Consider the following 17915-nt stretch of genomic DNA (forward strand, 5'->3'; position numbering starts at 1 on the left):
CGCGGGGTAGCCGTGCAGTCTAGGGCGTCTTGTCACGATCCGCGGGCGGCTCCTCCCCCCCTCCCCCCTCCCCCCCCCCCCCTCCGTGCGTAAGCTTAGGGACCAATGACCTCAGCATTGTGGTCCCATAAAACCTTACCACAAATTTCTAATTTCTTCATTGAACCGTGAAGTTCTCAACAAGTTCCTTTTCCTTTGTTGATTTTATCGTTATTTGTAAACACTGTTCTGTGCTCCTTTTACTTTCATTTTTTTTATTTTGTGGGCAACGTGGGCAGTGCAGACTGCGAAGACCGACATTTCTGAATACGCTCTGAAAATATCTGTGAATTAACTTCTAAATCAACCGAATACACTCTAGAATAGATCAGGCACAGGTTTTTAACCATTAAACTAATTAACTCCAGCAAAATGTATCACTGACGCCAACAGTCATTTAAAATGAAGGAATGAGGAATAAATTACTTTATGTTACCATATATAACATTTTTATTATTGCTTATTTTCATGTCCTACAAACACTTTAACAAAAAAAATGTACTAGTGCAGATGTTTCTTCGCTTCAGTGTACAAGTTAGTAAAATTAATGTACAGTAACATAAAATTAAGCCATGAGTAGAGTAATTTCGTAGCATGGACACAGTCTCAAATAATCCCTTCGCAGAAAAAAACAATATTTGTATTTAATTTCCCATCCACATAATTTACTGGCAAGGAATGGGGACAAAATAAAGATGAATGACGAGATGGAAACGACTGATGACCATAGATGTTAAGCCCCATGAGCCATTTGAGATGAAAACACATGAAGAAATTTTTATGAAATTTATCAGGGTTTGTATTTAACGATTTTCACAGAATAGCAAGAAAAAGTACAAGGAATGTAAGGAAAGAGGTGTAGCTCTGTATACTTAACATCACTGAACCAGGTGTGTAACTTGAAAGATTCAGCCATTTTCTGCACGGATTTTTATCGGTCTCGGGATGTCATTGCGAAAGTCAATGAGAAAGACTTGCGTTTTGGCCTTGACTCCAAATCATGAGAGACACTGCAATTTTATCACCTCAAATCCACATTAGACTGCATTACCGTGTTAAAATGTAATTTAATGGCAAGTAATGTTGTTGTCTGCTTTGAAGATGCCAATAGCGCCCAGCCTACTTCTCCGATTTCTGGATTCGTTTATGGGAAAACATAAGGGGACGAAATTAGGTTTCAACCTAAAGCAGACTAGGTATCGGAATACAAATTCTGACTGTACAAGGATCAAGAATGAGGCAGGAAATCAGGCAATGCTTTCTCTTTTATTCCCGAAAAGGACTCTTGCGGCATTTCGCTTGGGGGATTCAGAGAAACCACAGATCATCTAAATTGGGATAGACAAAGGCTCAGTTTCAACTAGTCTCTCCCAGAATGTGAAACCCAAGTCCCACAACTGTAGTGTCACCCCATTCGATAGAATCTACGTAAAGTATTCCAACTGTATACTGGTTACATGTAAAATGGCAGATTCTTCTGAAAGCACACTTGAGACGTGGGAAGCTGTGTGGGCCAGAAAAAGGCAGCGATCTCTAGGTATGTGCCAGACGGATCTCGTAACTAAATGGTTGATTTGAAAGTCATATACAGTGCTTCATGTGTTTCGTTTTGGTGGTGGTGTAGATAGTGGGTTAAAGTAAAGTACTCAGTTGTTGAATGAAATAATGGGGGGCATGACTAAGTTAGTAACACTTGCATGCATTTTCCTTTCATTTCTAGTAATGTTCAAACGTAGTTTCTTGTAGTTCGGTTACTATCTGGGTCTTCACATAATGCAAGATGCCCTTAAAACATGTAAAGTGTTGCTGAAGCGTATCTTTATGAGTAATTTCAGAGCGAGTAGTGCTCCTAACACAATATCTGAGTTTAATTGGTACTAACTGCAGACGAAACACTGAGCCACTGAATACGATATGGGAAATGGTAAGATACAGACTCGGAAGTGAGAAAGGTAGGAATGGCGCAGAGAGATGATGCTGGATTAGCAACAACAATCTATCCACTGTCAGACAATTACAATTTGATTAAAATGACTTCATGGTTGACGACAAATGGGAGGGGTGGAGGGACCTGTGATGTCTGTTGGAGATGAAATCTTTGTCGAATTGGCGCTTTTCCATGTGACTGCCGTTACGTATTTTACGTAGCCTCTGGTTTGCAACCTCCGATTATTCCAAACAACGAATCTTCCAGTTTGCGTCTTCGTACTGATGCTGATGAAGTTGTCGCAGTGAGTCGGTGAGTCGGTGAGCGCCTGAGACACCCACTAGTAGGTACAGGTTCCATCGGCGCACTGAAGGCCGTCCAGGCAGGGACAGACGTTCCTGTAGACGCCCGTGTACAGAGAACCCTCATCGCCCGGATAGGCGGTCAGCCACAAGTCCTGTGGTTGGTCGTTCGGCCGGCAGGAGTCACCACTCACACCCTTCAGGGTACAGATGGGCAAAGCGTAACTGGCGCCGCCTGTAACAAGAAGGAGTCGCCGTCAGACAGCAGTTAGGGTTCGCAGCTGTGCCACCAGGCAGCAGAGGAAAAATATTTATTCCGTTAATTAACGGTCTGTATAGAAAAAGTATGACTGGCTTGCCGGCGGGCGCCATTGTGAGCCCATTGCAGAGCTGCTCATACTGAAATGGACCGCTACAGTGCGTGCACTAATACAAAAAACGAAAAAGAATACAAAAACCGACGCACAACGAAGAAGTTATCCGAATGGGACGGAAATCAGTAGATGTACATGTACAGATAAACAAACGATTACAATTTCAGAAAAACTTGGTGATTTATTAAAGAGAAGGAGCTTCACAAATTGCTCAAGTCAATAACGCATTGATTCACCTCTGGCCCTTGCTGTTGTTGTGGTTTTCAGTCCTGAGACTGGTTTGATGCAGCTCTCCATGCTACTCTATCCTGTCCAAGCTTCTTCATCTCCCAGTATCTACTGCAACCTACATCCTTCTGAATCTGTTCAGTGTATTCATCTCTTCGTCTCCCTTTACGATTTTTACCCTCCACGCTGCCCTCCAATACGAAATTTGTGATTTCGTGATGCCGAAGAATATGCCCTATCAACCGATCCCTTCTTCTAGTCAAGTTGTGCCACAGATTTCTCTTCTCCCCAATTCTGTTCAATACCTCCTCATTAGTTATGTGATCTACCCATCCAATCTTCAGCATTCTTCTGTAGCACCACATTTCGAAAGCTTCTATTCTCTTCTTGTCTAAACTATTTATCGTTTACGTTTCACTTCCATACATGGCTACACTCCATACAAATACTTTCAGAAATGACTTCCTGACACTTAAATCTATACTCGATGTTAACAAATTTCTCTTCTTCAGAAACCCTTTCCTTGCCATTGCCAGTCTACATTTTATATCGTCTCTACTTCGACCACGATCAGTTATTTTGATCTCCAAATAGCAAAACCCACTACTTTAAGTTTCTCATTTCCTAATCTAATTCCTGCAGCATCACTCGATCTAATTCGACTACGTTCCATTATGCTCGTTTTGCTTTTGTTGATGTTCATCTTATATCCTCCTTTCAAGACGCTGGCCATTCCGTTCATCTGCTCTTCCAGGTCCTTTGCTGTCTCAAAGTTTTTATTTCTTCTCCATGGATTTTAATTCCTACTCCGAATTTTTGTTTTGTTTCCTTTGCTGCTTGCTCAATATACACATTGAATAACATCGGGAATAGGCTACAACCCTGTCTCACTCCCTTCCCAAGCACTGCTTCCCTTTCATGCCCCTCGTCTCTTGTAACTGCCATCTGGTTTCTGTACAAAATCCTTTTGCTCCCTGTATTTGACCCCTGCCACCTTCAGAATTTGAAAGAGAGTATTCCAGACAACATTGTCAAAAGCTTTCTCGAAGTCTACAAATGCTAGGAACGTAGGTTTGCCCTTTCCTTAATCCAGCTTCTAAGATAAGTCGTAGGGTCAGTATTGCCTCACGTGTTCCAACATTTCTACGGAATCTGGCCCTTATGCAAGCCGTTATACCGCTTGGGATTGATTGACGGTGTTGTTGGATGTTCTCCTGGCGGATATCGTGTCAAATTCTGTCCAATTGGCGCGTTAAGTCTTCAGAATCCCGAGCTGGTTCCAGTGCGGTGTCCCTAATGCTCCAAACGTTCTCGATTGAGGAGAGATCCGGTGACCTTGCAGGCCAAGCTAGGCTTTGGCAAGCACGAAAAACTGCTGGGACTGCCGGCGTGTGCCTGCCCTCAGAAAATGCAGACACTCACATGGAGGCGACTCCTCCACACCATGAGCGGATTGTGCAGTTGCGACGTCTGAAACTTCACCAGGCGGTGTCGGTCATTAACACGACGATCCTCGCCAAGGCGTTGTATGTCGCCCAGCTGCTGACTGCCCCGAAACTTCTGGGAAATTCGATTACGAAAGCAGTTTGCTGGCAGCTGTGGCGACACTCCATCTTCAAAGTGCGAGCCACCGCCTGAGATCTCGATCGGTCACTCGGGGGACTGGGATTGATCGACTTCCGGCTGAAGTGCACGGCACACCTCATGCACCGAACAGAGACGCTGCAGACCGACCATCCGAACGGGACAACGGCAACCATATTGGATCGATACCAGCCTCACTCACAATGCGCTCCAGTTTCAGTAGTGGGCATCTCCTTCAAGATGTCCTACGTCAGGGAATTTTATCTCGCACGCAGTTATGTCTTAGAGGCGGCTACAGATCGGAATACGTCGGCTCGACGGATCTATGAAGCTCTCCTAGGCGCAAAAACTGGAAATACGGATGCCAACGGTCGTGTGGAAGCAGGTATGGGCTAATATTAAAAACCCATTCCTGCCGTCGGACAGCAAGTTCGTTGAGGTACCGAGTCAACAGTGACACCTTTCCAACTAAGCAGCGTCTAGCAGACATTCACCTCAGCCAGACGAACGAGTGCAGCCAGTGTGGAGCTGCTGACACCAGAGACCACCGTATAGCATGCCGCTACGTGTGGGAAGTACGGGAGTTGTGCCGATTGATGGTGGGGCTTATCAACCAGACTGCACCTTCTAGTGTGATACCAATGTGGGTTATCCGTCCTGACCTTAAACTGCACCCAAAAAAGAAGTGCAACGCGGATACCTGGCTCCTAGGACACACTGCCTACGCCATTTTTGAGTTACAACTCAGTGGCGCCGTGCATTACATGGCCTACCTGTGGGGATCTCATCAACGATTGCAATGTTCACCGCAGTACCGCGAACATTTTGCCAACACTTTATCGGTTGCGTTGCGTTATTGTACGGATATCATCGGATGCTTCACTTACAGTGAATACTTTCGCTGGAAGAATCCCTTTTGTTTCTCTTTTTCTCATTAGAGTTTTCCATTTTCTCTTAGTTTCTTACCTGATACACTTATCTCAATTTTTGTTAACATTTGGCAACTCATACCGATTTTTTTTAGAACTGTTTATTGTAGTAACGATGCTATATTCATAAATAAATTTGGTAGTCGAGATTGCGTTCGCACTGTCCAGAAAATTCATTTTTCCAACAAAAAAAAAAAAAAGAAAAAAGACAAGCTATAGAAACTATCGCCCTGTGCGGGCGGTCATTACGTTGCTGAAATGTAAGTCCTGGATGACTTGCTGACTTGCCATTAAGGGCAACGAAACAGGGCGTAATACATCGCCGACGTATCGCTTTGCTGTAAGGGTGCTGCGGATGACAACCAAAGGTGTCCAACCGTGAAATAAAATGGCACCCCAGACCATCACGGCAGGCGACAGTCAGGTTGGTATTCCATCCCTGTCTAGGGCGTCACTAGACACGTATCTAGCCTGGAATCTCATTGACTGGAGTAGAACTGTCTTCAGTGATGGCTCCAGCTTCGAACTTAGCACCGATTACCTGCGAAGACCTGTCTGGAGGCGCCTCGGACTGCCAAATCTCACCTTGGCCAGTAAGGTTGCCGGAGTTCTCCACAATTGAGAATGTTTGTAGCATTATGGGCAAGTGCCTCCAAATAGCTCGGAATTCTGACGATCTTACTAGCCAGATGGACAGAATTTGGCACGGTATCTCTCTGAGAGACATGCAACAACTCTATCAATAACTGCTTGCATAAGGGCGAGCGTGTAACTTGTTCGACGCTCAGTTTAGTTGCCCTTCTGGCGACCCAAACTGGACTTACATTTTATACGGCGAGAGTTTGAACTGCTTGTCTTCGTGCTTGCCTAATCTCACCTTGGCCAGTAAAGTTGCCGGAGTTCTCCACAACTGAGAATGTTTGGAGCATTATGGGCAGGTGCCTCCAAATAGCTCGGAATTTTGACGATCTTACGATCTTACTAGCCAGTTGGACAGAATATGGTACGATATCCCTCAGAGAGACATGCAACAAATCTACCAATAACTGCTTGCGTAAGGGCCAGCGTGTAACTGACTTGCTCACTTTTTGATGCTCTTTCCCTTGAATAAACCATCCGATTGTTCTGAAACTGTCATTTGTTTGTCTGTACATGTACATCACATAGATCGATTTCCGCCGTATTTGAATAATTCCTTCGTGGTGCGTCATTTTGTCTTACAGTCCATATAGCATAGGTGTAGTGAAATGACGATTGCGGTTTGTTTTTTGTCTTAGAGTGTATTTAGCCGTTTCTAGTTGTGGAACTCCCCCCTTTCGCCCAACAGAGTCCACTTTGAATCTCCTCGTGATTTAGTTTCACACACATCCGCCCCTTTACAATTTTTGTGACCTACAATCCTTTCCCTTTCCCTTCTTCTTCTTCTTCTTCTTCTTCTACTACTACTACTACTGCTTGTCTTTATCCACTACTTCTTCCCCCTTCTACTCCAATTTTATTTTGCCTTTCCTCATTTCATTTTTGCTTAGTTCAAAGATGCGTCTCCAAAGAAATTTCGTCCCGGTTCCCAAACCCTATAGCACGGTCGGCGAAAGAAGAACCCCTGTAGCTGGCAGTGCTGTTGCCTGCTTGCAACTGCAAGGTGCAAAGAACTGTATTACAGTGTCACACTTCTTTGAAATATATCTCTTATAAATACTAGGACCTCACTCTAACTTTTATAAAAGGTATGATAAAAATACTACAGTAGAGCGTCAAAGATTTTCTACATCCGAATCTACTTCTGCATGGCTACTCTGCAAATTACACTTAAGTGCCTGGCAGAGGGTTCTTGGAACCACTCTCACACTATGATTCCACTCTCTAACAGCTTGCGGAAGAAAACAACACCTTTATCCCTCCGTGGGAGCCCTGATTTCCCTTATTTTATTATGATGATCGTTTCTTCCTATGTAGGCCGGCATCAACAAACTATTTTCGCATTCGACGTTGGTGATTGAAATTTAGTGAGAAGATCTCCCCCCGGAATAAAAACGCCTTTGTTTAATGATTCCCACCACAAATCCTTTATCATGTCAGTGACACTCTCTCCTATTTCGCGATAATAACAAACGTGCTGCCCTTCTTTGAACTTTCTCGATGTACTCTGTTAATCCTATCTGGTAAAGATCCCACACCACGCAGCAGTACTCCAGAAGAGGTTGGTTAAGTGTAGTGTAGGCAGTCTCTCTGGTACATCTGTTATATCTTTTTTATGATGAACGGGGTAAAGACGCTGCTGGCTCCTCCGGTAGCTACAATTGGTGAGCGAGAGTCTGTAGGACTTACCGACCATGCAACAATGACCCTCAGGACACACCTCGCCCTTCCCGCAGGACAGGTCAGCCGCTTGCACGCTCAGCACCATGGTGATAGCAAAGATGGCTGCTACTGAGGCCTTCATGGTGACACCTGAAACAATATCAGTGGACTAGTTCTTCAGAGCAATACACTTGTAGAGACATCAGTGATGTTGCAGCAGCAGAGGCAATGATGCGAAGTCGGAATTTAATTCTGCTACCTTCCAGGTATACATATATGCTCTTTGGTATGGTATTTACAGGACACGACGATAATAAATTCTTAAAAATTATTATAATTTTAAATGAAGGTTTATTTGCTGTAATATAAACAAATTTTACAGTATTACGTGCCAACAATCTCAACAATGATTTAAGCCCTGGCCCTTAATGAGCTGTTGCACAGTAAGACTTAACTGACAACCACGGAAAAAATTAGAATAGTGTTGAAAAACTGGAATAGAATTTTACTTAGAACTTCACAATTCTGGCAGTAGTATCTAACGTGAGCTTTATAAATGTGTTTGTTACAGTTTGATTGGTGTCTTGTTAGAATTTGATGGCACATTAGCAGTTTCGGTTGCCGCGTCTGGAGCTTGCTGTTGATGGACTACCTGTCTGTATTCTGCTAACAATGGCCGTTGATGAATGTTCGTTTTGTAGCAGCATTTTTCTAGCTTCAGTGTAAAGAGGCTTCCAAAATCATCGAGAAATGTTGATCTCCTTTAAGGAACATTTTCTTTTCCACCATGGATATATTTCTCCCCTCAGCACAAAAACATTGTAGACAGAAGGATCAATAAATAGTACTGTAGAAGATGATCATTGGCCAGTGGCTGGTTTTGCTTTAACATGTGTAGGTACCAGCAGCTGATCCAGTGTGTCAATTGCTCCCTTACTTGCATTGTAGATCAACATCATTTTTTCTTTTTGTCTTCCCTGTTGCTTATTTCTTCACTGTTGTGCATTACAATAGTCAGGACAAACTGATTATTCTTCCTTCGAACGTAGAGCCGGCCGCAGTGGCCGAGCGGTTCTAGGCGCTTCAGTCTAGGGGACTGATGACCTCAGATGTTAAGTCCCATAGTGCTCAGAGCCATCTGAACCATTTTTTTTCGCTCAAAATTCTCTAAAACTGAAGAAAACGTCGGTGTCAACTAAATACCTTTACGCCATTACATCACACCTTGTGGCGAGCGGCCTTTTTTTTTTTCCTTGCATGTATTAGATGCTTATTGTGGAGGATAATGATAATCTGGAATATTCTTTCATTCCCACTCAATCATTTCCTCAGTTAATCATTCACCCTCTCTGTCTCCTTCTCCACACACACACAGCTGTTGCAAGCCTTTAGGGTCAAAGCTATACATACGGTACAGGAGCCTAAAAAGACGATTTTTGAGAAAGTAACGAACGTACGGAAACGAATAAGCACTGCATTCTAGGCATGGTGTTTGTAAACTTGTTATGTTTCATCACAAACAACTGCCAGCCGCATCACCGTCGGTGTCACTATGTTGAAACTCAATGCATAATATTCTGTGGTATGTCTACAGTGGAGCTGTTAAACAGTCAAAGGTGAATCATGACGCTTTACAATAATTGGCAGAAATGCATTCAGTGTTGAAGGTTGCAGGGCCTCCAACACTGAACCAAGGTACAGAAATAAGTTTCGCTTCAGTGACCAGAAGGAATTTATCACCGTGGACATAAACGACCAGAAAAAAGGGTCTTTGAATCCAAAGAAAGATAGTCAAAGCTCTCGGGAACAAATTTGTTCACATAGCAGAATTTGAGCAGGTGGTATCAGTCATTTGCAAATTCGTATGGGGGATACTAGCGGAGCATCAGTCAATACTGCCACAAACAACGTGTGCAAGAAATAGGGTTAAATTAATTTGAACCCAGAGTTCAGTTCTGTCACGCTATATTATAATCTATGAACTGAGACCGGCGGTTGTGTCTTTAACATGATATAACATTAAGCTGTTACTGTAAGGTCTAAGTTGTTTATTTTAACAAAAATTAAATATACATTGTTGAACATTAGCTCCTTATGTCAAAATACTCTGTCGAAAATCCTCCAACATTAGTACAATTCTGAACCGAAAGATTCAGGGAACCTAGTGTAACTTAAGTTCAGCGAGGTCCAAATCCCTGTCCAACTAAAGATTTGGGTCTTCGGTACTGTACCTAAATCCCTAAATGTCAATTCCGGGATTGTTCCTTTGAAAAGGGCAGGGTCGATTTCCTTTCGCATCCCTGTCAAATCGTACGTGCGATTCATCTGTAACGACGACGACGACTGGATGTTAACCATTAATTTTCCTCCGTGTAAGCTCGAATCTCTGGAATTTTACATTCATTATCATTACGAGGACGTAACATACTGACCGGTCACATTAATGTGAACACTTGTCAGAGGTCTGAATAACCACATTTAGGAACGCGCACAGCTGCGAGACGTCTAGGAAGGGAGTAAGTGAGGTTCTGGAAGGTACTGGAGCCAAGCCAACTCCAGTGCAGTGGCTAGCTGCACTAGGTTTCTCGGTTGCACGACCAGCACGATACAGTGGTGCCACAGATTCTCGATTGGGTCTTAATCTGGGGAGTTCGGTGGCCAAGGTAGTACAGTGAATTCATTCTGGTTCTCTTTGAACCACACAAGTATACTGTGAGCTGCGTGACACGTTGCATCGTCCTGCCGGTACATGCCGTTGTGCCTGAGGAAAAGCAAAGTGAATGTGTGTGTGTATGTGCCCGTGGGTGGGTGGTGGTGGAGGAGGGGGGGGGGCACGGCAGCACAGTGCCTGCTTTCACTTCGCCTTACTATGTCCGGTACACATTTTACTGCTCGTGTGCCAGGCAGCATATGGGCTGAATACACACCACTTGCTCTCGCTGTATAGGCGTGACAATATAAACTCCCTCCCAGCGGGAGCACACACTGTGTCGCGAACCATTTCCTTCACTGCACTGTCCTGCCCTGCCGTTTGACGGTTGTGTTCCAATACGCGCCTTGCCTAACGCTCCCTCCTTCAGACTAGACGATTCCGACAACTGTTGCAGTGTATTATACTTTCACATGGGCATAAAACGCGATTCATCTGAAAAGGCACCTGCCGCCTTTCAGTGGATGTCGAGTTGCCGTATTGGCCTGCAAATTCCAACCTTCATCGCCGATGACAGCAGTTAACATGGGTGTATAAACCAGGCTCCTGTTGTTGAGATCCATATGCAGCAACGTTTCCTGAACGGTTCTTGAGGAGGCACTTTGGTAGCCCCTTGTTTCATCTGGGCGGTCAACTTGCTCTGCAGCTGCACTCCTAATCGCCCGTACAAGTCTCAGCAGTCGTAATTCACCCCCCCCCCCCCCCACCACCGCCGTCATCACATCCCACACACTGTTGCCTGGGCGCCAGTTTCAGATAACGCCATTTTTGCAGTGCACGGTATACGAGGTGCATTCAAGTTCTAATCCTTACCAATTGCGTTCCAAAGGGCACTACGGTAACAGGTGCATCCTACGAAAATGTTTTGAAGAACAAATTCCTTCCTGCACTGCAACAAAAACGTCCGGGAAGGGCTGCACGTGTGCTGTTTCACCAAGACAACGCACCCGCACATCGAGCTAACGTTACGCAACAGTTTCTTCGTGATAACTACTTTGAAGTGATTCCTCATGCTCCCTGCTTACCTAACCTGGCTCCTACTGACTTTTGGCTATTTCCAACAATGAAAGACACTCGCCTTGGTCGCACATTCACCAGCCGTGGTACTATTGCCTCAGCGATTTTCCAGTGGTCAAAACAGACTCCTAAAGAAGCCTTCGCCGCTGGCATGGAATCATGGCGTCAGCGTTGTGAAAAATGTGTACGTCTGCAGGGCGATTACGTCGAGAAGTAACGCCAGTTTCATCGATTTCGGGTGAGTAGTTAATCAGAAAAAAATCGTAGGCCTTAGAACTTGAATGCACCTCGTACATCCCACACTGACTGCTGTAGTTATTTCACGCAGTGTTGCTTGTCTGACAAACTCTACGCAAACGACGCTGCTCTAGGTGGTTAAGTGAAGGCCGTCGGCCACTGTGTTGTCCGTGATGACAGGTAATGCCCGAAATTTGTAATTATCGGCACACTCTAGACATTGTGGATCTCGGAATACTGGACTGCACAATGATTTCCGAAATGAAATATCCCATGCGCCTAGCTCCAATTACCATTCCCCGATGAAAGTCTGTTGATTCCGATCGCGCGGCCGTAATCACGTCGGAAACCTTCTTACACGACTCACTTGAGTACCAGTGACAGCTCCGCCAATGCATGCGCTTTTATACCTTGCGTGGGCAATACCACCGCCGTCTGTATATGTGCGTATCGCTATCCGACGACTTCTGTCAACTCAGTGTACTCGTATACTAAACTGCTAGTCGTCAGCATGGAATCTGTGTAAATTTTATATCTTATTAATTTTTCTGATGTCAATTTCATGCAGTGACTCGTTGCATGGCCATGGAGATTTGCTCTTCAGTTTGGGCTGCTGGGACAAGATGTCCAAAATAAATAAATGAAAACAGTAAACAGTATATTTAGATCTATATGGGAGACTACCACTGTCGAGAAATTGATTAGAAAGTAAGTCAACATGTTACAAAGTTCACCTGAACAACATTTGATTGTTTCAGTATAGTAACAAATGTAGCTGGGGTATGATGATGATGCCGTCCCATACTCCGAGGAGCGTAGGGAACGATGCGGGAGACCCGCACCGCTGACGAGGCAGGATCCTAGCGGAGGTGGTTTGCCAATGCCTTACTCCTACCGTAATGAGGATGAATGATGACATAACAACTCCCAGTCATCTCGAGGCAGGGAAAATCCCCGACCCCGCCGGGAATCGAACCCAGGACCCTGCGCGCGGGAAGCGAGAACACTACCGCAAGGCCACGAGCTGCTGACATAACAGGAATACAAAATGAAAGGAACTAAACTTGCCTCTGGACTTCAATCCTCAGAGGAGAATATTTATCAGTCTGTGAAAATTTTCCATTACCAAAAGCTGCTAAAATTTTACTATGGTGCAATTAGTTTCGTCAGTTTGCATCATTACTGGAAGTCTTTAAAGTTTAAAATGGTATCACATGACTATCATTGTAAAGTACAGGTGTCCAAGGTGAAATGGCCAATATTCAGGGACTTGACAAGAAAGTCCATTCAAAGAAAAAAAATTTAGTAAACATAGTCTGTAAAATTGATACCTTAAGAGCTGTGAGCACTTCTTCATCATAGGTAATTTGAAGAAACACTTCGCCTTCCCCGTCCCTAATGACCTCGTTGTCGACAGAATGTTAAACATTAATCTCCTCCTCCTCTTTGCTTTCCATATTTTGGGAGAATGTAATATGGACCAAGCCAACAAGAAATTTCTAGTAAACATGAGCTTGTTCAGTAGAAGAGATTTGATTTGTTTCAAAGCATCGAAGACGAAGTAGAGCTGACAGCTCGTAAGGTAGCCATTTTACAGTCAGTGTTTACTAGATTTTCTTGGAGAGAATGATCGTTTCTGTCATATCCCTGAATACTGACCACTCCTCTTGGGACACCCTGTACGTTACCTATCCAGTGCTTGAATCAGAATTTAAGACAGCTTTGGAGGACTTAAGATGAAATAACGCAGAAGTGATAAATAACATTCCGCCAGAATTTCTAAGATCATTGGGAGAAGTGGCAACAAAACTGCCATTCACGTTGGTGTGTAGAATATATGAATCTGGTGACATATGAACTGACTTCCGGAAAAATATCATGCACACAATTCCGAAGACTGCAAGAGCTGACAATTGTGAGAATTATCGCACAATCAGCTTAACAGCTCATGCATCCAAACTGATGACAAGAATATACAGAAGGACTGAAAAGAAAATTAAGGCTATGTTAAATGACGGTCAGTTTGGCTTTAGGAAAGGTGAACGCACGAGAGAGGCAATTCTGAGGTTGCGGTTGATAATGGATGCAAGACTGAAGAAAAGTCAAGACGCGTTCATGGGATTTGTCGAACTAGAAAAAGCGTTCGACAATGTAAAATGGTGCAAGATGTTCGAAATTCTGAGGAAAACAACGGTAATCTATAGGGAAAGTCGGGTAGTATACAATACGTTCAAGAGCCAAGAGGGAATAAGGAGAGAGGACGAGCAAGAACTAAGTGCTCGGATTTAAAAGGTTGTAAGACAGGAATGTAGTCTTTCGCCCATACTGTTCAATCTGCACATCGAAGAAGCATGATGCAAATTAAAGAAAAGTTCAGGAGTGGAATTAAAATTCAAGGTGAAAGGATATCAGTGATACGGTTCGCTGATGACATTATTACCCTGAGTGAAAGTGAAGAAGTATTACATGATCTGTTGGATGGAATGAACAATGTAATGAGTACAGAATATCGACTGAGAGTAAATCGAAGAAAGACGAAAGTAATGAGAAGTAGCAGAAATGAAAACAGCGAGCAAAGAACAGCGAGAAACTTAACTGGGACTGATGGTCACGAAGGTGATGAAGCCAAGGAATCCTACTACCTAGGCAGTAAAATAAGCAGTGACGAACGGAGCAAGGAGGACATCAAAAGCAAACTACCAAGGCAGAAAGGGCATTCCTGGCCAAGAGAAGCCTTGTAGTGTCAAACATAGGCCTTAATTTGAGGAAGAAATTTCTGAGAATGTGCGTTTGGAGCACAGCATTGTATGTTACTGAAACATGGACGGCACGAAAACCGGAACAGAATCGAAGCGTCTGAGATGTGGTGCTACAGACGAATGTAGAAAATTAGGTGGACTGATAATTTAAGGAAGGAGGAGGTTCTGCGCAGAATCTGAGATGAAATGAATGTGTGGAAAACACTGAGAAAGGGAATGGACAGGATGACAGTACATCAATTAAGACATCAGGGAATGACTTCCATGTTACTAGAGGGAGCCTGTAGAGGGTAAAAACTGTAGAGGGAAAACGGAGACTGAAACCCATTCAGAAAAATAATGGAGGAGGTACGTTGCAAGTGCTACTGTGAGATGAAGAGGTTGGCATAAGAGAGGAATTCGCGACGGGCCGCTAAAAAAAAAATTAATATGCCAGTCACGCCCGGCACAACAGAATGCATGTTGCAGGTGCGAATCTGAGGGCGAACTGCCGAAGGTTGTCAGGCGACTCACCTGCGTTGCAGTGGCTTTGGCGAGGTGGGCGCGTGAAGCTCTGACGACTAGTGGGCGTGTCCGGCAGGAGGTCCGGGTATATACCCTCCGGTTTTTATCTCGGGAGCAAGCGAGTTGCGTCTTGGGATGTACGATTTTGAAATCGTAATTATGTTTGTCTTATATTTAAATCCTGAGATCAGGTAGTAATCGGTTAATCTCGGCTGATCGTTTAATTTCCGACAGAGATGCATCACGTTTTTTTTCTGTCTGCTAGGCTAAACAAGTAGATGTCACGTACGAGATAGCAGGCTTGTGACCTTCCAAGGTCATTTCTTTTTTTTTTAAACGGTTTTGCCCCCGAGTCCACCGCCAAGTAAACGAGTCACCGATACAGCGCTACCAGACTGAAGACAACGCCAATGCACCGCCGAGCGGAACCACAACTGATTCCGATCTTGGAGAGTAATCGATGGTGACAGACTGTGTGTCCTCTCTTGCACCTTCGCAGAACTACGCTGGTGTCCAAAATTAAAGCAACAAACCGCTGTTTCCCCGAGCTATGTCTAATTCGCGATATAATGATACAAACTGTCAACCAGGTTCTAACAATACCACCACTTGCAAAGTAGGTTAGAAATCAGATTAATAATGTTGCTCACGTAGCATATGTTCTCTTTATCGGGCAACATCAAAGTTATTGACTGTGGATGGTACCGTCAGAATGGAAATAATGAAGTCACAGTAAAAAAGTCATTAATTTTGACACATATCTTGAATGGATTCCCACGTAGATTTCGTCCAAGTTGTTATGGCTCATCTTGTTGATTCTAGGGTGATTCCACTTTGACTGCTAAAAGGTCCAGATCTGTATTTTAGCAATATTTGAAGACCTAACAAATGCGTTTTTCAGGAAATTCTTAATGATCAAACAATCAAAGTCAAAGATTATGACAGTCTCACAGAAATCAATACACACAAGAACCATATCACTGTAATATATCGATATATTGGAGTACCTATGCATTAATGAAACCAAATGTGAATATTGTCACAAAAATACGTCTGTTACTTCGCAGAAAAGTAGTACGATATTACTGATATCGAGACCTGGGGTTGGAACGCCGTAATGATCACGTAAATAAAGAACCATTGCAAGCACCTACCAAACGACGTAGTATTTGCCGGGTAGCACCACATCCACAATCGCTGCGTACACAATCACAGACGGTGCTGTATGGCACAAAGAAGATGCCTACCAGAGTCTCTGCGGTGGAGGGCCAGGGGAAGAATGGAAGCTGGAAAATCGCAAACTGATGAGGCCCGACGGCTTATTGTGAATCGTTCTGTTGTTTCTCGGATGCGGCGATAGTTTACAGAGACAGAAGCTCTATCCCGAAGACCAGGGCAGGGCCGAGCACGTGTGACTTCAGAAGAGAGAACCATTCTTTGGTTGTGAGGGCACAACAGTGCCGCCTTAGTACTGCACGGCATCTGGCATGTGAGATGGCAGCATTCACTGGGCGTGTTGTATCGAGGCAAAAGGCGCATAGAAAGCTTCGGCAGAGTGGCTTTTGTTGTCGGACGCCTGCTGTATGTCTACCTCCGACGCGTCTCCACAGAAGAGAACATATTAAATTTCACATAAATTTTCTCAGCATGTTATAGTCTTAGGTGGAGATTTCAATTTACCAGATATAGACTGGGACACTCAGATGTTTAGGACGGGTGGTAGGGACAGAGCATCGAGTGACATTATACTGAGTGCACTATCCGAAAATTACCTCGAGCAATTAAACAGAGAACCGACTCCTGGAGATAACATCTTGGACCTACTGATAACAAACAGACCCGAACTTTTCGACTCTGTAAGCGCAGAACAGGGAATCAGTGATCATAAGGCCGTTGCAGCATCCCTGAATATGGAAGTTAATAGGAATATAAAAAAAGGGAGGAAGGTTTATCTGTTTAGCAAGAGTAATAGAAGGCAGATTTCAGGCTACCTAACAGATCAAAACCAAAGTTTCTGTTCCGACACTGACAATGTTGAGTGTTTATGGAAAAAGTTCAAGGCAATCGTAAAATGCGTTTTAGACAGGTACGTGCCGAGTAAAACTGTGAGGGACGGGAAAAACCCACCGTGGTACAACAACAAAGTTAGGAAATTACTGCGAAAGCAAAGAGAGCATCACTCCAAATTTAAACGCAGCCAAAACCTCTCAGACAAACAGAAGCTAAACGATGTCAAAGTTAGCGTAAGGAGGGCTATGCGTGAAGCGTTTAGTGAATTCGAAAGTAAAATACTAGGTACCGACTTGACAGAAAATTCTAGGAAGTTCTGGTCTTACGTTAAACCAGTAAGTGGCTCGAAACATCATGTCCAGACACTCCGGGATGATGATGGCATTGAAACAGAGGATGACAAGCGTAAAGCTGAAATACTAAACACCTTTTTCCAAAGCTGTTTCACAGAGGAAGACGCACTGCAGTTCCTTCTCTAAATCCTCGCACCAACGAAAAAATGGCTGACATTGAAATAAGTGTCCAAGGAATAGAAAAGCAACTGGAATCACTCAACAGAGGAAAGTCCACTGGACCTGACGGGATACCAATTCGATTCTACACAGAGTACGCGAAAGAACTTGCCCCCCTTCTAACAGCCGTGTACCGCAAGTCTCTAGAGGAACGGAAGGTTCCAAATGATTGGAAAAGAGCACAGGTAGTCCCAGTCTTCAAGAAGGGTCGTCGAGCAGATGCGCAAAACTATAGACCTATATCTCTGACGTCGATCTGTTGTAGAATTTTAGAACATGTTTTTTGCTCGAGTATCATGTCGTTTTTGGAAACTCAGAATCTACTATGTAGGAATCAACATGGATTCCGGAAACAGCGATCGTGTGAGACCCAACTCGCTCTATTTGTTCATGAGACCCAGAAAATATCAGATACAGGCTCCCAGGTAGATGCTATTTTTCTTGACTTCCGGAAGGCGTTCGATACAGTTCCGCACTGTCGC

The 17915-nt window shown here is 44.0% G+C and overlaps 1 protein-coding gene across 1 annotated transcript; it reads right to left on the bottom strand.

Annotated features, from left to right (window-relative positions):
• Positions 1 to 515: 515 nt before the first annotated feature.
• LOC126092378 (astakine-like) lies at positions 516 to 14970 on the bottom strand. Its single transcript, XM_049907936.1, has 3 exons — positions 14921 to 14970; positions 7712 to 7834; positions 516 to 2503 (listed from the first exon to the last, which is right to left on the bottom strand). Exons 2-3 carry the CDS (start codon positions 7824 to 7826, stop codon positions 2307 to 2309), a joined length of 312 nt encoding a protein of 103 aa, XP_049763893.1. The 5' UTR covers positions 7827 to 7834; positions 14921 to 14970; the 3' UTR covers positions 516 to 2306.
• Between the last annotated feature and the right edge of the window lie 2945 nt (positions 14971 to 17915).

Source organism: Schistocerca cancellata, chromosome 7, assembly GCF_023864275.1.
Source record: "Schistocerca cancellata isolate TAMUIC-IGC-003103 chromosome 7, iqSchCanc2.1, whole genome shotgun sequence".
Taxonomy (NCBI): Eukaryota; Metazoa; Arthropoda; class Insecta; order Orthoptera; family Acrididae; genus Schistocerca; species Schistocerca cancellata.

Excerpts from the sequence above, each read along its gene's own strand:
- LOC126092378 (XM_049907936.1), bottom strand. The coding sequence starts at position 7,826 with ATGAAGGCCTCAGTAGCAGCCATCTTTGCTATCACCATGGTGCTGAGC. Across the intron at positions 2,504-7,711 it reads GGGTCATTGTTGCATGGTCG|GCGGCGCCAGTTACGCTTTG; the intron begins GTAAGTCCTACA and ends TTCTTGTTACAG.